General features: G+C 37.5%; 1 protein-coding gene across 1 annotated transcript; it reads left to right on the top strand.

The window, feature by feature from the left end:
• The first annotated feature begins 2446 nt into the window (after nucleotides 1–2446).
• LOC128491329 (tetraspanin-11-like) lies at nucleotides 2447–24458 on the top strand. Its single transcript, XM_053463645.1, has 6 exons — nucleotides 2447–2638; nucleotides 14638–14712; nucleotides 16106–16210; nucleotides 17253–17411; nucleotides 19051–19137; nucleotides 24134–24458. Exons 1-6 carry the CDS (start codon nucleotides 2447–2449, stop codon nucleotides 24212–24214), a joined length of 699 nt encoding a protein of 232 aa, XP_053319620.1. The 3' UTR covers nucleotides 24215–24458.
• Nucleotides 24459–24964: the final 506 nt, after the last annotated feature.

Genomic DNA, 24964 nt, shown 5'->3' with positions numbered 1-24964 from the left:
TTAACACAAAGTTGGCACAGTCCAGTCCTCCATAGTTTCCTTCTGCCCGGCACAGTGCGTCCTTAAAAAGTAGAGAAATGGGATATGACGTCATGTCTTGTCTCCCAAGAGACATTGCTCCATTCTCTATGTGTCAAGGGGTACAAGGGGTATCTCCATTTAAATGCGGAGTACTTTTAAGAAATTGAGCTCCAGGATGTACTGGTGCTCCACAGCGAGGACCGTGGCCACGGAGGGAGTCAGGCCTAGTGAACACCCAGGTAAATACGCTGCGAGTATGAGTAAGTTTGCTGCCCTATCGGCCCCAGGCCCGCGAGGCGTTTCCCCGTTGTGTCAGATGACAAGTCCAGGCATGGAAACAGAGTCAGAAGTCAGGGAACTCTCCTAGTGGTTTTCATATCTGGTGACTCTAACTTACGTTTCGGGCAAGAAGAACTGTACAAGCCTTAAAACAACGGAAACAATCAAAATCATAATAGTGAGGTGGGGGTATTAGCCTACAGTGAGCCTGGATTGAAATGAATGTTGTTTACATGCTCTCAAAGCTTTGAAAGGAAATCAATTAACTACAGAATGCAGATAATAATAATAATAATGGCCGAGCTTTCATTTGGGAAAAGCTCCTGGGGAAAAAAGCTGAGCTAGAAGTAACTCATTGACTGTTTATTTTTAGCTGCGGCAGACATGACACATTCCCATGATGAAGAAAGAGATGACAGAGGCACGGTCTTTCTGAAATACCTGCTATTTTTGTACAACTTTCTGTTTTGGGTAAGCTGAACACACAATCGATGACACTTCAGATAAAGAATTCTCGTAATGATATACGAATATTTTTCTTGCAAAACTACAGAATGACAGAGTTCGGACATGGTTACATACTTACACACACACACATACTTACACAAATAGTAACATATTTACACAAGCATATACAGTAACATACCAACCTACCTAAATTAAATACACACACTCACACACACAGTAACATACTTACACATACTAACATACTTACACACACACACATACTTACACAAATAGCAACATATTTACACAAGCGTGCACAGTAACATACCAACCTACCTAAATACACACACACTCACACACACAGTAACATACTTACACCCATGATAACATGCTTACTTTAGCCCACCCACACTAACATATTAACACACCCAATAATATATTTAAACACACACTAATGCACACATACTAACCTCCTTATTAAACACACGCGCATACACACAAACATGCTTACAAATACACACACACCCAAAAACTCACCCTCCTACATTTGCCGGCCGGTGGAAGCTCTTCTGCCCCCTCGAGTTCTACACACTATACACTGTTTATTTTTAAAGATTTGTGTTTTTTTGTGTATAATTCATTTATTCTTGTTCCATGATATATTAGCTAAGCTATCCGGTCAGCCAACACTTACTTTAAGTGTTTTTTTACCATGCCTTGCAATATAATTACCCTAGGGGTAAATTTCAATAGGTTTGATGTTAACTGCTTGTACAGAGTCAGGGATCTGGGCGACTGCATCACAAAAGATTATACAGATTTCCTAAGGACGTTTTTATAGATTGAAGTTATAAAGGTTGAAATTATTATGGCTGACTTACCCTTTGATATGTAGTAATATTTTAGCAGAATACTGAAAGCACCCGAGACAAAAAGACTTCTTCTGGTTAGAAAGAAACAAATATCAGCGTTGGGAAGTGGGTAAAAATTCAAGATTTTCCTCTTCTGACCTACTTTAGCTCGGCTTAAATTCAGCTGATTAATTATTAGTTGTTGCATAAATCTGGCAGTATATAGAGTCTGTATGATCTTGCAATGAAATAGAAAATATAGGAAAACTCAGTTACCTATATATATTTTTTTTCTTGATGATTGACCAGTACAGTCCTTTAATAGATTGTAACAACAAAAGCTGTACTAGAGGCCGCCATCTTGCTTTTCCAGCTACCTGCCTACCATACCCAGAGAACCCCGGAAGAAGCACCGCTTATCCAGTTCTCTGGGTCAACCTTTCGGCTCGCAGGAGCAGGGTTTTGACACCCTAGTGGTTATATATGGAACTGCAAGTAAACACAGCATTGAAACAAAAGATTCTTGGCCCCAACTCTTTAAATACCATGGGCAATCACTTTTATTTATTCCCTTGCCAGTTTTGGTGGGCTCCACTACCCTAAATATTATGTAAATGGCTCAGATAATAGACATAAGCAAGTATTGTATGTACCCGAATTGTCTATTGAAACATTGAAATGGTTCTTGGAGAATCTCTACATGAAAAGTTGCCTAATTTTTTTATAAAAAGTGAAAATAATGTTAAAATTAGGTCAATTTCTAGGTCTGAATTAGAAACTTGTACCAACTCTTGTCGTTATGCTTTCTCTTGTCTTCTTAATGATAACAATTTCCTTCCTTGACACAGATGGGTGGTGCTGCTGTGATCGGGATGGGTCTATGGACATTAATAGAGAAAAGTAGCTACATAACCTTCCTTGCCACCAGTACGCTATCAGTGTCCGCGTCCATCCTACTCTTTGCTGGCAGTGTTGTGATGGTCGCCGGTTTTCTTGGATGCTGTGCAATGTCCCGAGAACACAAAGGCTGCCTTTCAGTAGTAAGTAAAATGAAATATGTAAATATTAGTGAACTAAAATATACTACTTGGTAATATTGAGGAGTTGAAATATAACCTCTTCCTATGCCCTCCATCCAGTCGTGGTATTGTGAAGGAGGTTAATATTGAATTGGAGAGAGTCCATGCCATACCACTTTCCCTCCTTTCCCTGTTCTGTGGAATGGAGGTGTCAAAAAAATAATTCTAAATGCATCAGTCATATGATTTATGTTGGCATAGGTGTAATGATGGAGTCCACAGGTGTCCACAGTTTCTGGCTGTCTGTCCATGACTTTTTCCAAACTTTCTTGGAGAGGGCCTTCATTCTTGGCTCCTGAAGCTGCCTCTCCTCATGGTGATCCGATATCCTACATCACAGTGAACAAGAAGACGTTGCTACAATTGGTTTTGCAGCTAGAAGAGTCATCTGGCTTGACCTGGAGTCACCAGAAAAAAAGTCTGCTCCTCTGGCTGTTCTTCTCCTGTCAAAAAAGAGTTGTCTACTCACAGCCCATATTCTCTCCCACACCCTGCATAGTTAAGGCTCTCTAGAGCTAGTCTGCCCACCTGAACAACAAGTCCCACCCCCACGCATTGTTACCTTTGTCGCCATACTCCCCAGAAGAGGGAGAGCTCCAGGTACCCTTTGTTGAGAAGTTCCTAGGTATGGATGTCCTTCAATGGATAAACACTACAAACATGTGTACACTACTTGGGACCCGTGGCTGTCCAACCCAACCATACCCACCTTTGCTTACTGAAAACAGAAACTCACACCCTATCCTGAAGCACCATGAAATATTATATTTTAAACAGTATCATCTGGTTTATAAATTATTAAAAAAAAGAAAATGTTGAGAACCCTAAGAGTATAAATGAATGTATTTGTACTGTAGGCTATTAATTAAGCAACATGTGAAGGGTAGAATGAGAAAATCTAATAACCCAAAAATTATACGCTCAATAAAAAGTAATTGGTTCATTTTAGATGTGGTTAAAGCAAAGTATTAATGGTGACATTCGAAAGATTGTATTCAAATTAATACTTTGATTAAATCAAGTCTTTCCCTGCTCAACCAGTTAATATTTTTTTCTTATCTTTCATGATAGCAAGAAAATGTAACCTACCCCTGTTTTTTTTTTCTTTAATAGAATGTGTCGGCAGATAACAACGATTTGGCCCATCTAGTCTGCCCAATTACAAAATTATAATTTTAATACAATTACATTTAAGTGATGGCATAACGTTTAATGTCGGAGGTATATCACCACCATCTTAATAGCCCCTGATTTGATTGTAACACTGTTTCATTTTATTACGTATGATGCGTTATGTCTACATGCTGGATAGGAATAAGCTGGCTCGCGTACGGCAGCTGCTGCATACAATATTAACCCTTTATTGGCCCAACTTAAAGATTCGATCTAGTTGCTCACCGAATGTGGCCTTCAGGAAACCAACGTGTTAGTCAAGCATTCAAGGAGGAGTATCAACCATAACACATCTCCATCTTAAAAACATTGCCCACATGCATCCATTCCTAACAAAAGACGCCACTAAGGCTCTTGTTCATGCCCGCTTTATCCCCGTCTTAGATGATTTGCCAAGACTTCACAAGGGCTGTCTCTATCCTCTGGCCTATCCATCTTTTCCCCTGCCTTTGGCCCTTCAAAAAGACCCACTTCTTTGAGGACACCTATGAACGGGTTAATGTCCATCCTCCTATAATCCGTTAGTTCACTTTTCTAGTCCCTCTCCTACTTTTGGACAATACGTATACCAGTGTGTCTGGTCCATCTCTAACCGTGGCGCTTTTACATCTTGCGTCCCAAGTCCCTCTAGATTGTAAGCTCTTTTGAGCAGGGCTCTCCTCACCTGTTGTTTCTGTAAGTAAAATTGTTATGTTAAACACTACTTGTTATGTCTCGTTTACCCATTGTACAGCGATGCAGAGTATGATGGCACCATATAGATCAATAAATAATAATTAATAATAATAATAATAATAGAATACTGGTAGCAAAGGCATCATTTGGGCATCATTTGGGAGTCTTATATATAATCACAGCAGTGTAGAATAAGAAGAAGTCAGTTTCAGACCTTTAGAATCTGCCCCTTCAACCCACAGACTGGGGGCATAATATTCTATCCTCCAGAATGCCTTTGGCCACCTTCCTACAGGTATGGGTCTGTTGAGACCCCCATTTCCATGCTCGGAAAAAGCTCCTAATGATTTCAGTGAGAACACTTTACAGCCATTGATTGGGTTGTTTGAGCAACCAATCAGTGGTGAGAATTGGCAGACCACAGAGGAGATGGATAGTTGTAGCTGCAGCTTCTCCTTAAGGTAAGTAAATTAAATGTTATTTATTTATTTATTTTGTTTCCATACTAAATCTTTCCTGGGCTTTACCTTTAACCCCTTAAGGACAAAGAGCGGTCCCTAAACCCATTGAAAACAATGGATTTTGAGCCCGTACATTTACAGGCTTTGTCATTAAGGGGTTAAGTCCAAATGAACCAAAAAAAAGGCTCAGATTTATGGCTCCCAAGGTTATTTCTCTGTGATCAAATAAACTGTCCGATCTCTTATTACAGGATATGGCAGCAGTACTTTTTCAAAACAGCTACTTCTCTCACCAACTAATTCAGTTTACAGTCAAAAAAAAAACCACACTAATGGATGGATTTTTAACGGTTTTTGACAATGTTTTATGACTTGTCATCTGTGTTTTTCTTGGTTGTCCTTGGATACTAACTGCATTGTGGGGAATATGAGACCTTATGTAATAAGCGCAGCTGGAGCACGCTGGAAATGGTTTATTTTAGGAGTATTTGGCTATTTCTGTGTGTGGTTCTACATAAATCCTCTTGAACCCCGTTAATGAACAGAAGTGTGCGGCAGACAAAACCGTAGTGACGTATACGCCTGCAACAAATGTGGATAGACTTCTCCTGAGAGGTGAGAACTTGACGTCGTATATTGTCCTCCAGGGGCAAATGTTTTAATAATGGGCTCCCTATTCACTAATCAGATCCATAAATATGCAGAGAGGCTCCATCGCTGGTGCATGATCACTGAGGGTGCGGGAAGCTTCTCAAGCCCTGCCATGTGACAGAATCATCCAATAAGAAGTAGTTGGGGGGGGTCGATGATAAATATAGGCCCCCTGCTTGATCGAAGGGTTGCGCTGAGATGGGTGTTGCTGGTGTATGGCACCCAGATGCCACTGCTGGTAGCCAGTAGAGACACAAAGGCATAATGCAAGAGATTTGTAAACCAAGGCTGAATTGTGCTGTAACTGTAGTATGTGAATAATAACAACAAAAATATTCCAGAATTGTATAAAATAAATATCCAACTGAGTAGCCAAGAGTTTGCTAATGCATGGGCACAGCGGCATGTATGTATACATATAGCCCCAGTGCCCCATAATCCACCGCTGCATTTTACTTAATTACACCCAAAACTGTAGTCTTTGGGTGTAATTGTTATTTTCTTCCTTTCTCCCTCTCTTCCTTCCTTCCTTCCTTCCTTCATTTCTTTCTTCCTTCCTTCCTTCCTTGCTTCCCTTCCTTCCTTCCCTTCCTTCCTCCCTTCCTTCCTTCCTTCCTTCCTTCCCTTCCTTCCTTCCTTCCTTCCTTCCTTCATTTATTTCTTCCTTCCTTCCTTCCTTCCTTCCTTGCTTCCCTTCCTTCCTTCCTTCCCTTCCTTCCTCCCTTCCTTCCTTCCTTCCTTCCTTCCTTCCCTTCCTTCCTTCCTTCCTTCCTTCCTTCTTTCCTTTTTTCCCTTTCTTTCTTTCTTTCTTTCTTTCTTCTTTCTTTCTTTCTTTCTTTCTTTCTTTCTTTCTTTCTTTCTTTCTTTCTTTCTTTCTTTCTTTCTTTCTTTCTTTCTTTCTTTCTTTCTTTCTTTCTTTCTTTCTTTCTTTCCTTCTTTCTTTCTTTCTTCCTTCCTTCCTTCCTTCTTTCCCTTCCTTCCTTTCTTTCTTCCTTCCTTCCTTCTTTCCTTCTTTCCCTTCCTTCCTTCCGTTCTTCCTTCCTTTTTAATATAGACTGAACTATGTCTTGCTAATTTGTTAACATTAATCTGTCAGGTATAAAATCCCTTGTGCATGAAAAAATATTTACTCTAATTAAATTAAAATGAAAGTAGATGATATATTTATTTTTCTACATCAATGAGATGTCCAACTCTCCAGTATAAACATTTTATAGGCATCTTATGTTAGACTCCATTATAATTACAGTCCGAGGTTACAGTTCCTGTTACATTGACAAATCACGCTGCATGGATTTGCTCTACTCTCTAAATAGAAGCTGTCAGAAATGTATGTTTATTATAGGGCGTAATAAAGTATCACAAGCTTATTTTATATGGCACATCTAATCTTGTAGCGGCGAAGCATTGTAGCTACGGTGCTGGCCCAGTCTTTTATTAAAGCTAAAGATAAATACTTGTGATAGATTAGCTACGGAAAAGCTTTCACCAAAAGTAATTCCTCTATGAGCTTTTCTGCGGAGCTCGTGTTTTCTTGGTTGCTAGGTGAAGTTTCACATTATTACAGTAATGTAGTAGAAAAAAGGGGGAAATAAGCAGATTTTTAATTTCCTTCTACTCTAAAATAACAGCCTTAGTACTGTGAAGATTAGGATTCCGGGCACACGGGGGGAATGGCTGGTAGATAGCACTTCAAGGCTCGTAGAACATCCAAGACGGCAACCTCAAGATGGTATGTGCATCAAAATCACTTTAATTCTATATAGACACCCGGTCTGTTCACACGACAAATACTAAATACCCCCTTATGCGACATTACTATTATCATTATTTATTTATGATTATATTTTATTTATTTATTATTATTATTATATTTCTTTATATTTATATATTTATATATTTATTTATTTATATTTATGTAGCACCAGCTAGTTACACAACGCTTCTTACAGTACATTTGTTTAAAAAGATACAATAGGCTTACAACCTAGAGTGAATGACGTGTAGAGAAACAGTGAGATGAAGAAATATTTGGCCACTTTTGTTTTTTTTTTCTATTTGTCACATTTAAATTTTAGCTCAGCCAACTAATTTAAATATAAAGCAATAAGAACCCAAAATGTAGCTTTTAAATGATCGTTTCATTTATTGAAGGTAAAGAGTTCTTAAAAACCTATATGAGCCATGTGACAAAGTAATTGCCTCTCTAAACCTAATTGCTTGTGCCACCTTTGGGAGAGACAGCTGCAATTAAAGGTTTGTGATAACCGGCACTGAGACTTTTACATCGCTGCGAGGAATTTTGGCCCACTCTTCATGGCAGGATTGTTTTAATTCAGCCACATTGGAGTGTTTTAGAACATGAATCACCTTTTTAAGGTCCTGCCATAGAATCTCAATCGGATCCAAGTCAGGACTTTGACTCGGCCGCTCCAAAACCTTCATTTTCTTTCAGAGGTGGACTTTCTTGGGTTCCTCGGATCATTGTCCTGCTGCATAACCCAACGATGCTTGAGCTTTAGGTCACAAACTGATGGCCGGACATTCTCCTTTGGGATTTTCCAAGACATTGAGTGTAAAGAGAGAGAACAGAGGGCCAAGGACTTATCCTTAGGGGACACCAACAGAAAGTAGAAGAAGTGAATGGAGATGTCTTGCCAGAGAAAGTGACAGAGAAGAAACAATTAGATCTATTTTTTAAACGTGTGTGTGATTAGATTACATACAAATTATTATTTTTGGACTATCTACTCTAGACTTGGTGCTACAGTCATGCCAGAGAAAATTATCTGATTATCAGTCTTCTGTTCCAGTCCATGGTATTAAAAAATAATGTTGTCAATGCTTGGCATAGAATAACCAATACAATGGTTTTATAATTTTAATTTAGATATTTAAATATTATATAATATATATAATATCTAAATTATATATATATATATGTATATATATATAATTTAGATATTATATATATTATATATATTACATATATATTATATATATAATATTATATATATATTATATATATATATATTATATTCTATTATATATTATATATATATATATATATATATATATATATATATATATATATATGCGCGTGTAGATTCGGTCATTGCAGTAACCTGTTTTACAGAAGAGAATGTTCTTTTTTTATACAAAGTGTAAAAAATATTCCTGTCTCTTTATTGCCATAGCAACCAATGTGATGTTCCTGCTGACTGGACCATTTTGCTTTTTGTGTCTTGGGGACGGAGCATCATTAAGTTCGGCATGTAACAGTAAAGACATTAAAATCCGCCATTCCTACACATATTATACACGGAGTCGATGGGTCCCCGTGCTATATTCTGCAGGAAGACTCTTTATTATAATGGACTGTAGGTTCTGTTTTGGTTCCTTGCGTTAAAAAGCTTGTAATCAGATAAATGAAAAACAAATTGTTTTCTGTCCTTTCCCCCTAAAAAAAATAATATTGCTTTTAATCTACATACTCTTAGATTCAAATGCATTGCACGTGTATTAGTAAAACCTTGCTTTTATTTTACACCCACCCAACAGCACTACTAGACAGGTGTGTCCAGCATGGGCCACGCATTTACTAGCCATTGGGCCGGTAGTCATATAAAAACATAGAAAAATAGAATTTGACAGCAGATAGTCTGCCCGCTTTTCCTGATATAAAACCCAGGTCTTAATCAGTCCTTGGTACAGGATAGCTTTCAGGATTGGGCTCCAATGCATGGTTACATTCCTTTACTGATGGGAGGCTGTTTAATGTATCTACCACCCTCTCAGTAGAGTAAAAGGTCCTTACATTACATCTAAGCTCTGAGCCTCTAGTTTTACACCATGACCTCTGGTTCTCACATTTCTCCTCCTTTGAAATGAACTTCCATTCCCCATTTTAGCCGCCTTCCTCTGAGCTCTCTCCATGTCGATATCCTTCTGGAGATGGGGGTCTCCGGAGCTGGACCCAATACTCTAGGTGAGGTCTGATCAGAGATCTGTAACGTGGCAGAACCATCTCTCTCTTCCTGCTATTAATGCCTCTCGCTATAGATCCCAGCACCCTGTACAGTGTATTGGATAACTATATTATATCTATTAGCATGTTGGCATCCTCTATAATACACAGTTTTGGCTTTTTAAGGCTATTTTTTTTACATAATTTTTAATGCTGCTGGAATGAATTGCATAGGGCAATGACAATCCTCAACGTACTTTAGAAGCAGGGCCAACAACTAGAAATGAATTGATCTTTATAATTACTTCTTCTAAACAGAAGTGACAATTTTCGCTCTAAATTGAAGTCCTAATTAGTTATGTTAACATTCCCATGAAAAGACGTTGCGATGTCCCTCCGAGACCGGACCTGTTTTTAGAAACATGAATATGTCGCCCTTAGTAATCTGTCCGGCTTTTATCACATCGTGGTTTCCTAAACCGGCATGCATTCTTTTTGTGGAATATATTAAATTCTAATATTCATCTGTTCTAAGAGGCAGCTAAGAGATTTCATAGGTTAAACATATAGAATCACTGAAAATACCTTTAAAGCACTCTGGAATAAAAATGATTTCATAACTGCTGGAATCCGTCTTTCAGACGTTAATTGATTTCTTTATGCTTATGCATTTATGGTAACCTGTTTAAATGATTTTCCTTGAAATGACTGGAGTCTTATTTTCCCTCCCAATTAAAATACAAATAATAGAATCTCAATTGTTTTAAAATTACAGTTTTTAACAATGTTAAAGGGACACTCCAGTATCCATGGACAGATTGGCAATGGCAAGGTAGCCCTGGCACTTTAAGGCCAGCAGCCGCCTGATGACGTAACTGCGGCTCAATGTCTGCATATGCACGACTATGTTTTTATGCTTATGTATCATGAGGCCGGACATGTCCGCCCAGTGGACGACACTACAGCAGCAGATCAGTTTTGTGTTGCTGTTGGCCAGTAGACCAGTTCTTCAGGCCAATGGAACCACTTTCTGCACATGGCGGTGCCCTTAGACCCAAGAACGCTTGTTGAGCCAGTAACGGAGCTGAGTGGCAGCAAGTATATCATGTGGCTGGAGATACGTTTGGCCAAAGAGATCCCCTGAACGGCAAATTGCTGGTGGAGTCTTGGGATAATGGTCAAAAGTATATAGAGAGATTCAGCAGAATCCCTCCATGCATTTCCAAGGTGGAGTGTCACTTTAATAACATCTATATAAAAAGATACAACGTATTTTAATATGGGCAAATCCATCATTTTATCTACAGTTTAGCTTGCGGTATAGGTCACTATAAAATATTTTTGTTATTTCAGAGTAAAAACCCTATAATATACACCGACACAACCAATGATTGATGTGAATCCTGATGATCAAGTTCTTGACCAGCTTGTCCGGGCTTCTCTGTCGGCTTAAAAGGGCAATAATCCAAAAGACATTCTCAAAAATGAGATGGGGGGGATGAGAACAACCTCAAAATATCATCAGACGTTTTAACATACAGTCAAATAAAGTTAAATGGATAATTAGACCTTTGCTTACGTGTGCTTAGCTAGATCTAAGCACACGTAACGCTAGTTAGAAGAGTCTAAAAGATCAAGATACCAAAAATTTGAACATTCTCGTTTTGATAAATTATTAATGACCTCTGATTGTAAATTATTTAATACATGCAAATATTAGCGGCGTGAGCCGAATAACTCTACCGGGACTGGTGGATGATCCAATGCAATGTATTTATCTTTAGATCTTTATTTTCATAATTGGCCAGGTGTGTCTATGCTAAATATTAGACTTGTGCATTCGTCTTCGGGCGAACATGAAAACGAACACGAAGAGTGCGTTTTCGTGTTCGTTCCGAAGACATGAAGAAGAGAAGACAGTGCAGGTAAAACGTAGGCGAAGACGAAGACTCACACACGAAGAATCTTCGCCTTCGTCTACTAATCTACCCGGTCCCTCCCCCATCTAACTTACCTTATCTTCACAGCATCGCGGGAGTTGACTGAAGTGGAAATCAGAAGGTTCGTCGTCAGGGGTTACAGGGCAGTGTGAGTGAGCCTATTGGTCACCTGCAGGGTCTTCCTCTGGCATCAAACAATTGGTTGATGCCAGAGGAAGACCCTGCAGGTGACCAATAGGCTCACTTGCACAGCCTTTTTAATTCCTGATTTCCGCTCTCGTTAACCCCTGCAATGCTGCGTTGGATAACGGGAGCAGAAATCTGTAGGGTAAAGGGCTGTGCAAGCGACCAATAGGCTCACTCGCACGGCCCCTTACCACTAGTTGCTAGGCAGAAAAAAAAAAAGCAACCTGGGACCCTGCTGCACCAGTTAACTTAAAAGTCCGTGCCAGTGACCAACAAAGTCACTGGTACGGACATTTAACTGACACAGCAGGGACACCAGTGGTCTCCCCACTGTGTCAGTTAAATGTCAGTGCCAGCGACCAACAAAGTCGCCGGTACGGACATTTAACTTAGTATAAATAGCTTACTATAACTTCGGACAGAATGCTGCCCTCTGTTGGTTTTTCATTAAGTAGCATATGTTTGAAATCCAAAGTTATTCTGCTACTCAACGTAAAACCAACAGAGGGCAGCATTCTGTCCGAAGATATATTAGCCATATGTGGCAGTGTGTTCATTTTCATTTATTAATTATTTAAATAAAATATATTTCCATGATCCGCTGGTCTCCCCGCTGCAACAGTTAAATGTCCGCACTCGCGGACATTAATTTTGTCGAACTTCCAAACTCTTTTTTTCTATTTATTTTGGGGTTTTTTTGTATTAAACTGTTAGACGAAAGGATCATGGGAATAAATGCAAATGAGCGCACGGCCCCATATGGCTTATATATCTTTGGACAGAATGCTGCCCTCTGTTGGTTTTACGTCGAGTAGCAGAATAACTTTGGATTTCAAACATATGCTACTTAATGTAAAACCAACAGAGGGCAGCATTCTGTCCAAAGATATATAAGCCATATGGGGCCGTGTGCTCATTTGCATTTATTCCCATGATCCTTTCGTCTAACAGTTTAATACAAAAAAACCCAAAATAAATAGAAAAAAAGAGTTTGTAAGTTCGACAAAATTAATGTCCGCGAGTGCGGACATTTAACTGTTGCAGTGGGGAGACCAGCGGATCATGGAAATATATTTTATTTAAATAATTAATAAATGAAAATGAACACACTGCCACATATGGCTAATATATCATCGGACAGAATGCTGCCCTCTGTTGGTTTTACATTGAGTAGCAGAATATTCTGCCCGAGAATATATTAGCTATATATGGTACTGTGATCATTGGTCGACAGCAGGAGGCCCCCTGCTGGCGACCAATGGAGTTGCTGATAGACACATTTAAAGTACTGGCGCCAGAGCCGCGTTAACCCCGTATTAACCCCTTAACCGGAAAAAACGAAGAAAAAACGAATATTCGCCCGAAGAGAAGACAGGAACGGGCGAATATTCGCGGAATACGAAGATTTTTTTTTCCCCGAAGACGAGCACGAAGACGAACACGAAGAGCCCCCTGGTGCCCAAGTCTACTAAATATACCTTTGACTTACCTTTTATCACTACAGGAGGGCTCCGGAATAAGCAAGTTTAAGCTTTTTGAACGTACTTCCCGGGGCTAAAACTCTTGACTATTTTCTTTAGATGCTTTTATGAATTTTCTCTACTTTGTGAAATGTATCTATTGGTTTTAACCCCTTAAGGACAATGGGCGGTCTCAAAACCCATTGAAAACAATGCATTTTGAGTGTCATTAAGGGGTTAAAGGAACATCATCCTAAATAAGGTATATGTTTTGCTTAAGCATATAAATATAGAGCTCTTTAATTGCAGATATGTTGTTATTTTTAGCGTAACGAATACTAACTAGCCGTGGAACCCGGGTATGTTTCTTCCCAATTAAAAATTACAGTTTATATTCCATTTGATGACTTTGCTTCTGAAAAGGGTTTAGACAGAGATCAGCGAAGCAGGAGGCGACGTCGTACACAATGTATAGCTAACGAGATATCGAATAAACGCAGGATTATAAACGTCATCTTGTTTAGGAGAACTATATATATATTTATTTTTTTACAAAGAGTGTATTTATAATCTCTCTCTCTATTAATATGGCATTGATACATCTGTATTTAATTTGGGAAATGTATAAATAGCCCCCCCGAAAGATGATTGAGGTCCGTATGGTAGACTAATCATGTTTGGGTGGTCTACCATGTTGGTGCTGTTTCTAGAATTCTTCTAGACGCACGGAACGAGAGTTTAACCCCTTAATGACAAAGCCCATTGTCCTTAAGGGGTTAAGAGCACGTAAATAGCATTTCACCAGATTCCAGGATGGCGTTTCCAACCAGTGAGTGATCGACATCAATAGTCAACCGCTTTGTTTTATAACTCCTTTTACGAAATGTTGAATGTCTTTGGCCTAAATTCACTCCCTTTATACGGAATGCTAACCATAACTTATCTTCTCCATTCATCTCTTCTTGTAGCGATACCCAAAGTTCACCAATTTACCCTCCCCCAGTTTAGATGAAACTTATATATTCTGTTATTAGAATGGCCAGAAAGAGACTTTTTGGTTTTAGACGATGTGGTCAGCGGCATGGCGAGCGACAGGGCTTTGCTAAGCCTTTTTTACATCAATAATTGTAACAGTATAAGGCACTTAGCGGTAGTTTTCTTTAGATAATGTAATTCATAAACCCATTTTCTGCTGTTTCTATACATATTATTGAGTTGTGACTGCAGAACACTGTCATTTACTTATATCCAGCACATCAGTGAAAGTCAAAAGGGACAATCGGGTTTGGGTCAAAAAAGAGTGACTGTCCCTCTTCAGAGCCTTTGTTGACTCCCAAAAAAGTGAATTTTATAGCCTGGAAACCAGAGAATATGTTACACTGTACATAATTAATTCAACAGATTTGACTGCGAACAATAATCTGATTTACTGTATTTTTCTTTACAGTATTTGTCAATAATAATTTCGGTTTATGCTGCTGAACTTGCTGCAGGTCTCCTGGCATACATATATTATGATACCGTAAGTTTGTCCATATATATATATCTATATATATATATATATATATATATAATTTTTTATTATTTTTTATATTTTTTCTTTTAGAAGAGGTAAACATGCATCGGAAAGACATATGGCTTCTTAATCTAAGATGAGACCAACGACTGATTAAGGTTTAAGTCTTTCCATCACGACAAAACGGGCTGTGGTACTAATTTGACCAATATTTCCAGACTAACTAATTAAAAATAATATTTTTGGGTAAAGCAAAATATCCATGATTTTTGATGATGATGATAAATTTAAGGGTAGAATAGTCCATAGATGTACCATTTTGGGTAACAGTCCCAGGGATTAATGATAATCTTTTTTTTCCACTGTAGTTGTTTTCCCGCGGGGAAACACATTGCGTCTTCATGCTGTGACCTATAGCAGCTGAACACTATTTGCGGTTATTATCCAGCGCAGCTGAATTCATTTTAACAACATTAGAGACATGAAAAGCGGAGTCTCATCAGCTTGGGCTAGAACATGCTACTCGGAAATTAGAACATGTATTAAAAGTAATGTATTAAATAAAATAGTTATCCTTCTGGACGTGTCTTAATTTTTTACATAGAATTTCCCTAACCAAAAACTAGCCATATCCAATTTAAAATAGGATGTATAGGAGACATCTATAAAAAGCCCTTGCTTCATATTGTTATGAATGCAAATAAACAACCTCTATATTTAGACTTATTTATTACTTCAACGTTGTAAACGTGAAGATACCATATGCTTTTTTCTTGGGCGACATGTAACTTTAAGCCAGTGAGTCTGACACTTTATGTAGAAGGAAGCTTATTTGTAATTAATTAGCATCATGTCTATATATATATATATTTTTTTATTATTATTATTTTTTAATTTTTTATTTTTTATTTTATTTTTTTTTGTCTTAATGTCCCCCAGTGATTATATTTTAATACATAAAATAAGACAAGGGTTGAGAATTAAAATACTAGAATTGGTGAGATTATCCAGGAGTTGGGTTAATGTATTTGTTAGACAATGGACGGCTGACCAAGTTCTTCTCCAGAATAGAAATGGATAGAAATATAGATCTAAGATTCACGTAAACCCATAAGAACATGGAAACTGTGATCTACAGATCTTTTTATATTTATTTTCTAGATTTAAAATAGAAAATGTATATATAAATGTAATTTAAAATATAAATGAATGGTACCCCACTTCACAGGTAAAAAAAATATATTTGGGGTATCATGTATAAAGAGCAACCAATGGTTCTGGTGATTGAACCAAACTGTTGGTTGTCATGGTGACAACACCAACATTTCCCCAGCATCCCTTTTTTATACATAAGCCCCCTGACTGTGTTCAATCTATTTTTTGTATTTTTAATATTTAGATCAGCGAAGAGCTTAAAGAACATCTGAATCAGACTATTGTGCGTCATTATGCAGAGCCCGGGAAGGAATACATTACCGATGCAATTGATCAAATGCAGGAAGATGTAAGAACTATTTATTATTATTTAATCATCATCGTGAAATAAATGATCTGACGGTTTGTAAATGCTCCTTGGCGCCACTGAAAGTGCTTGTCATTGTTATGATGGCCCAATGAAGGGTATCGTCTTCAACTAAAGACTCCATCGCACGCATTTAGTGCCGTAGACAGAGCTATATTATGACATATCTTTGGATGAAGCCATCATTTTAAATATATCCAAGATGGTTACTCTTAGTTACCGCAAATAAGAATATTTTAATGAAAATGTTAGAAATGATACATATCTTGTAGACGTGCAAATGAGTCAAAAACAATTCGGACAATTTGTTCAGTTCTTTTTTGACCCATTCGTTTTCGGACAACAAATTTTGTTTCCCGCCTGCCCTTTTTGGACGAAAATCAGGGACCAATTCTTTATCCGGCACCCCCATTTACTCTCCCGCACTCTCTTAGACTCTCACTCACTCTCTCACACTCTCATTTTTGTTTACTCTCTCTCATGCTATCTGAATGTCCCCCTACCTTCTCTGCTGTCTCGTAGCTCTGCTTCTTGTTCTCCTCCTTCTTGTTCTCATCTTTCCTCTCTTTTCTCTCCTTTCGTCTCCTTTCTTCTCCTTTCTTCTCTTCCCCTTCCTTTGTCTGCACTCAATGTTACCAGAAGCTCTGCCATTTTAGCAGACATTCACATGGGGTTATCTTAAGGCAAAATGGCGGAGCTTCCGGTGACGTCCTCTACTCCAACCCTCCAATCAGGAAACATTTAAGTCTAATATCTTGTATAAGAATTAGCACAGTTCAACTTTAAAGGGACCGTGAAGGGTGTACTATATGAGATAACATTTGTTACTTCCTGTTAATAGTTATATAGAATGGACAGTTGAAAAGATCTATTTCCTTGTTGACCAAAAATCTTATTCAGTATGATTGTACACGCATTTTATGGGAATTACAAAACAATTATGTATTGTATGAAACTCGGAACATTCAGTTATTGTTGGGTTTATCCATGTAACGGGCGTCTTTGGCTTTCATTCATGGCTCAGCTTAGATGCTGCGGCAGCAACAGCTACGCCGACTGGAAATACAGTTTATACATCAACTCCGAGAAATCCGACGGACGGGTGGTGCCTGACAGCTGCTGCAAGACCGTTACTCCGTACTGTGGGAAACGAGATCATCCCTCTAATATTTTCAAAGTGGAGGTAAGAAATATGTTGCTACATTTCAGTATTTTAAAATCTTGTAATATGGCCACAGTGTGCATACAAGTTGCCCAATGTATAGATACGTCTACTTGCATATTTGTATGTGCAAGTTGGTTTCCAAGTGCTGGCATCCAAGGGTCCACAACTGAAGTTGGGTTTTGGTCATTCACGTAAGTCTGTAACAACTGACCACTCCTTTTAGTGAATATACCCCAGTGTTTTATATAGACACAGACTACAAGGAGACATGAGATATGTTTTAAGGAAAAGGCAAGTTAAAAAGAAATGGCATGACTGTACCTTTAAGTCCAGTTTTGAAATAGTGTCTATACATTCCTTGACACTTTGTGGCTCATCAAAATTAGTACTTCCTTATATGCGTCCTTCCGTCCATGGTGCTTGAGTGATATGTAGGGGGTATCAGATAATGTGTATGAGCAGGTCGGGAGGGCAATTGTTATCTTTAAGCAGCCAATCAGTGCCCTAGAATATCAGAAGCTGCGCTATTTTGGCAGACATTGAAAGAATGCGAAAGCACGTTTACTTGGAAAGCCCTAATTAACAATGTTTCTACCTGCACAAAATGGGGTCTTCACCAGGTACAGAAAATAATGGTACTGTACCCTTCTGAGCATAGACCTCCGTTCATGCTATCATACACCCAGAGGATTTAGCTGGCGAATCCTTCCAGTCTTGCACCTCACGAAGGTAGACAAATAGTGGAAGGGCACTTTGGGTGGTACCCAGTCAGACAGGCCAGCCAAGGACCTTTGGAGATACGCTGAAGGATATCTCACATTGACTCTCCATACACATTAATGTAAACTTGAAACTGTCTCTAAAAATGATGTTTTTATTCAGTCTATACTTCAGGGACTCAGGACTTGAGTACAAACAACATGAAACATTTGTAGAATCAGAAGCCAGACAAATCAATCAAATTGTCAGGTGCTGCCAGAAATTGATCTTTTAATTGGGCCTTTCAAGCCCAGCATCTCACGGAGTTGGGTAAGGCAGATGATAATTGCATTCCATCAATTTGGAAATAAAATAGTCTTCTCGTATTATACACCCTGCTTCAAATTGCCCCATTTAATAGCATGTTGAATGAACTCTGGTTGGTGTGCCCCTCAAATGCTCTATTCTGGAACAGATTTGATAAATGAGGAACTTCCATGGGGCTCCACGTTTTCGGTCCATCATCATAGTCAAAGGGAAAAAGACTCAAACTGGTACCATCAATTATTGATCACTCCCACCCATCGTTTGCTCATGGTCTACCCAGTTACCATTCTCCAGTTGCTTGATGGTCCAGTAGTGGTGGCATCTTATTCCATCCCTAGGGCGTACAGCGCTGTAGACAATTATGGTGCTATAACAATAAATAAAAAATAATAATATAAATATCCTGATCATGATGAGCCATGATAAGTCACTCTTATACCTTAATTATTGGAAATGATTAGTTAATGGATCTACCTAAGCTCCAAGATCACATTGAATCAGACCTACATCTGTCTCTTATATTCTGCCTCATTACCGAAAAGGTCTTCATTTTCACGCGCATGTGTCTTTTTAAGCACCACTGTAAATGATCATTGGACATTGAAAATGACTTCTTAACTTCTGCATACAGATAGGATGTATTTCCAAACTGGAAGAATTCCTTCAAGAACATCTCTTGATCATCGGAGCGGTTTCTGTGGGAATTGCTTGTTTTCAGGTGAGAGTTCAGGACGAAAGTAAATTATACTTAAGACGTACCTTCGTACATTCGATTAATTCATTGAGTAATCGACGTTTGCATATCTCTACATATTTCAACTTACAGTAAGAATTTTGAGTTTTTCTTATTCCTTATATGCTTCCTTCCGTCTATGGTGCTTGAGTGATATGTAGGGGGTATCAGGTAATGTTTATGAGCTGGTCGGGAGGGCAATTGTTATCTTTAAGCAGCCAATCAGTGCCCTAGAATATTGCACCATGGAGGTGGTAGGAAGCTACGGCGGATTAGATAAGTATTTTATATTTATTTTATGAATGATGCATTTGAGGGTACTTACAAAGTACTTTTATATGCATTTATTGTTTGGGGGGACTCCTTAACACAAAGTAGGGGGAGGTATTTCTTTAATACTGGTTTATGCTAATAAAAAGAGGTCTTTATCCCAACCCAAATCATGTGATATCAGGATATCATCCAGTTACTTTGAGTATTATTTTTTTTCAATGTTCATGTTGCATTTTAATATATTTTTTTATCTAGTAAAAACTATTCTTTATATTTGTCAGGACTTCATGACTTCATGTGTGTGTGCATTGAATTCATTAATAAATATGTGTGACTTTATTTCACATGGAACATCTGTACAATATTCGATCACATAAAGTTTTATTATCGTTTCGAGTAGAAGTTTGTATTTATGAAAAGTTATGAACTTTTTTTTCCTGGATCCGTTTCAGTGCTTGTTAAAAACCTGCACGGTCTTTCTATGTATTATTAATATGTTTAACCCATATATACAATCAATAAAAAAGGGGGGGCTTCTAATGTAAGCTGTGACCCCCACAAACCAGGGCTACGTGGGCCTCACAGGTTGAATAAAGTGACCCAGCCAATGTTTGTGGCCCTAGACCAATGTAAGGATGAAGATTAAAAAACATTTGTGAAATAAGTAGGTTTTATTATATTATTTATTATGTTTTATAACATGGGGATGGCCTTAAAGGGAAGTCTAACCATAGTTTCACTTAAAAGCTCTAAAAATTTATTGTTATTGTCTGCTCCAATAATTTCCCCCCAAATTTCAGTGTAGCTAACAGCTGCATAATGGCCTTTATGCATGTGTTTAGGTCTGTTCTAGAATACCTCAGTCTTAATTACCCAGGGGACCATCTACCAATTAAGGTCTATGGGTAAAGGGACTTTTTCACTGAAACAGGATTTCCAGGAGGAATCATCTCTGGTGTTTGTGTTTGGAATATAAATAAAATATCACATGCCTGTCGAAAATGGCCAACCCTCAGATCTTCACATAATGTTTATTGGAACGACGTGGAATAAAAACCCAGTACTCTTCAGTGCTATCCAGTCCAACATCTTAATTTAATTCCCTTAAAAATTGTAAACGTACACTGCACATTTCATTTCCCTTTAATATCATCTGTTAACCGTATAATGTTTAATGCATAAGGTACGGAAAGTAAAATGTAATTTCCCCGGCTCCTCACAATGAAGCAATCATAATAATCTAAATAATGCAGTAAGAAATGTGCCTGGTATCGCTCCAAATTAAAAAAAAAAAACCAAAAAAAACCAAATTGACTCAAGATACATTCTTGCTTGTTCTGACACTTCAATTAGGAAATGATGCATTATATAATGAAACAAAGAGGAAATTGGTTATTTACTTTTACGGTTTCTGCTGCTGGTATAAAAGCAAGAACAAGAATATCTCTTGCCCTGTTATTGATAATGAAGTCTATGAAACAATTTTATTTCCCCCGGCAAGGTCTACTCAACACGATTCTGGTGCAAAGTTTTATCATCAAAGCAACTCTTTAAACCATCCAATAAACATTGGTTACTATGGTAATAACTCACATGCATACATACTAGCATAAAAACAACCACTGTACACTTACATATATACATATTCTGTCTCCTGCTCCTCTTCTTCATCTCCCGGGTGGAATTAACACTAGGTTCACCCCTTACATGCCAAAACCATATGCTGACACAGAGACACATGAAAACATCATACACTGACACACAAACATACACTCTAACCTCATACCTTAACAGACATCATATGCTCACAAACATTAATAGATTACAGTAACACACACACTAACACACACGCTAACACCATACACTCATGCACAGACACGCTAACCTCATACACCAATGCACTCTAACACTACATGTGGATATAAGCGTTCATGCTAATGCCATACAGTCACACACACAACATCATATGCTCACATACATGTGTGTGAGCATATGGTGTTGTGTGTGTAACTCTGTTTATGTATATATATATGCTTATACACCTACAGTACTAATATACTTACACACACACAGTAAAATACTTACACATACAAAAATACTTACAAACACTTACATACTTACACACAGTAACATACTTTCACTAACACACACATGAACTAATATACTTACACACACAAAGACACACACAGTAAAATACTTACACATACTAAAATACTTAACAACCCTAACAAACTTACACACACAGAGTAAAATACTTACACATATTAACATACTTACAAACACACTTACACACAGTAACATACTTACACTAACACATACACAATAATCTACTGACACACAGTAACATATTGACATACTTACACACTTGCACATACAGTAACATACCTACACACATACCTACACAAAAAGTGAAGCACTGTGATAGAAAAACATGAAAACAAATATAGCCCATATAATTTATTGGCAGCATATTTTCATATCATTTTCACCGGCAAACTATTTCTGAACACCTTAGGTTTATTGTTTTTGGAAAATGTGTCTGTCTCTAATGAAACCCTAATAGTTTATTTAGATCTTTATTTCTTGCCATTTGAAAATAACAACAAAAAATGATTTCCTATGGATTTCATAAAACAAATGACAACAGTGCCACCAACTGGTAAAATGTCATTATTACACATAAAACAAAAAAAAACTTTTAGAAAGATGTACTATAAAAATGGCTCAACTTAAAATGATTGTGAGTAATTGATTCATTGATTATTTATATTAATATGGATTTACCAATGAAATCATTACATTACCTATTAATTCCTGAGAGTGTAAGGAGAGTGTAAGGAGTACATTATCCCCATATTTCATGTTCCCAGCTTAAATATTTTTTTTTGTCCAGAATAGGGACAAACCCAGCATTTTTTAAGGATACGTGAAGAACAAATTTGCCATAAATAGGATGCATATGAAAACACATAGGTCTTTATATCACTGTGGCCAATGACATCATGCAATGGACTAGGACCAACTACGAGAGCATCGGTATAGTCGAAATCATACTAAATAATATTTGAAGTATGACATTAACCATTTTTACATTTATTTAAATAAATTTCTGAAAACAACGTTCTTTAGAACACAGAAATCATGTTTACAGTAGATGATAAACGGGGAAATCTCTCCTTATTTGATAAAAGTCTGCAAAACAGTACAAAAAAAAACAGTACAAATTGTTCTTTAGGTAAAGAGGAGCAAAACATTTGTTAAACAATAATTCATTTTAATAATCCTTTAATCTCTAAAATATTTTCCTAAACAGTATTGCAACAGTGGCATTGTAATTCAAAATATTCTGCCTGTCTGCACTGTATGAGTGCTGCTAAGTATGGGAAAATTACACGCAACGGCACTTGGGCATAAATATTGTAAAAGTCTATTTTACCCAACTTCTTGATTTTAAGACAGCCCCAAATGATCATGCTCCCTTCACCATACTTCACAGCTGGTTTGATGTTTTCATGTTGGTATGCAGTGCCCTTTTTATGCCATATGTAGTGCTGCGTGTTCTTCCCAGGCAATTTAACCTTAGTTTCATCCGTCCACAAACATTTTCCCAGTAGTGTTGTGCGTCAAGGTGCTGTTTGTGAGCATCAATGTTTTTGGAGAACAGCGTCTTTCTTCGTGGTGTCCTGCCATGGACTCTATGCCTGTTTTGAGTATAGCGGATTCATGAACAGAGATTCCAAGACCGGTTCCAATGATTCCTTCAAGCATTTAGCTGTTACTTTAGGATTTTTTTTTTACCTCTTTGAGCATTCTACATTGTCCTTTTGAGAGTTATCTTGGTTGGGTGCCCACTTGTAGGTAGAGTATTCACAGTACTAAATTGCCTCTATTTATGAATGATTTGTCTAAGTGCGAACTGATGAATGCGTTAAGTCTTTTAGATTTCTTTGTAACCCTTACCAACTTTATGCAAAATCAATAATTCTTCATTGTAGGCCTTTTGAGATTTATTTATTATTTTGCGATGCATGGTTCACATCAACAGAGGCTTCTTGAGAATAGCAAACTCAAAATGTTTTTTTTTATGTCAAAGTTGCTCTAAAACACACCTCCAATCTCATTTCATAGATTGGACTCCAGGTTTGATAACTCCTGACTCCAATTAGCTTTTGTTGAAGTGATTAATCTAGGGCTTCACATAGTATTCCAACCCACACTGTGAACGTTTGAATGATTTATTCAAAATGGAGAAGAACAATACAATAATTTGTGTTATTAGATTAAATAGATTGTGTTTGTTCATTATTGTAACTTAGATGAAGATCATATAATATTTTATTACAAATTTATACATAAATCCAAAGTATTCACTTACTTGTGTCTCCAAAACTTGGAGAACTATAGTAGGGCTGTATCTAAGTTTATAAGGGCCCAAAGTGAAAAGATTTAGAAGAGCCAATTTGTTATGCAATTAATTAATTAAAGCAAGTAACACAATACTTATTAACCGGTTGTTTTAAAAAGAGATATCGTACTGATATAACCTTATGAGAAATCTGTATCGTACCTCTTTTACAGCCTCCAAGGGAAGCTCTTAGTTACCATAGCAAACAACCTCCCCAAATGTATTTTAGATTTTTGCTTGGCTCAAATAATATATTAAACATTATATAACATTTTAATAACATATTTTGTATGTGTCTTACAGCTGGTTGGTGTATTTCTAACAGCCTGCTTTTTGTGTGTCCTCTACAAAGAAGAAAAGGAAGATTCATATAATGTTACGTGATTCCTTGTATCAAATATATTCGTATTACTATATAAATCATATGACCCATGGACCGTGAATTTGTTAATCAACAAATGATAATAGATTATAATTATATTGGACCCATTTCCCTTCTTATTTATGCTCTTAATGTACTCTTGTTCCTTGTGTGTTGTTCCCTGTAGTGATTGTAAGTTTTGTAGATACCGTAAATCAAATGTATTCATGTTGGTGCTACTGAAATAAAATTAGAAACTTTACTTTACTTTATGACCAAAAGTATGCAGACACCTGACCATCACTCCTATGTGAGCTTCCACTCTTCTGGGAAGGCTTTGCACAAGATTTTGGAGTGTGATTTTGGGAATTTGTGCCCATTCAGCCACAAAAGCATATGTGAGGTACTGATATTGGATGAGAAGGCCTAATCTGGCCAACAATCAGCATTCTACTTCATCCCAGAGGTGTTCAGTGGGGTTAAGGCCCGGCCTTTGTGTGAGCCACTCGAGTTCCTCCACACTCCAAACTCACCCAACCATGTCTTTATGGACCTTGCTTTGTGCGCTGGAATAGAAAAAGGCCTTCCTTACATTGATACCGCATGATATTTTTCCATCTCTCTGAATGCATTCTTCTCTTTAAGCATAAACTTTGGATACCATATCCTTCGTACACCTTGCTGTCCATCTCATAGATTTCATGGGCCAACAGAGGTCCAAAAGACCTTGCAGTAGTCGATGAAATTCATAGTATAGTATCATTTTTAAAAAA

Source organism: Spea bombifrons, chromosome 4 (genome assembly GCF_027358695.1).
Source record: "Spea bombifrons isolate aSpeBom1 chromosome 4, aSpeBom1.2.pri, whole genome shotgun sequence".
NCBI classification, from domain to species: Eukaryota; Metazoa; Chordata; class Amphibia; order Anura; family Pelobatidae; genus Spea; species Spea bombifrons.
Note: the sequence above shows the minus strand (reverse complement) of the source record. Positions and strands in the feature narration are given on the sequence as shown.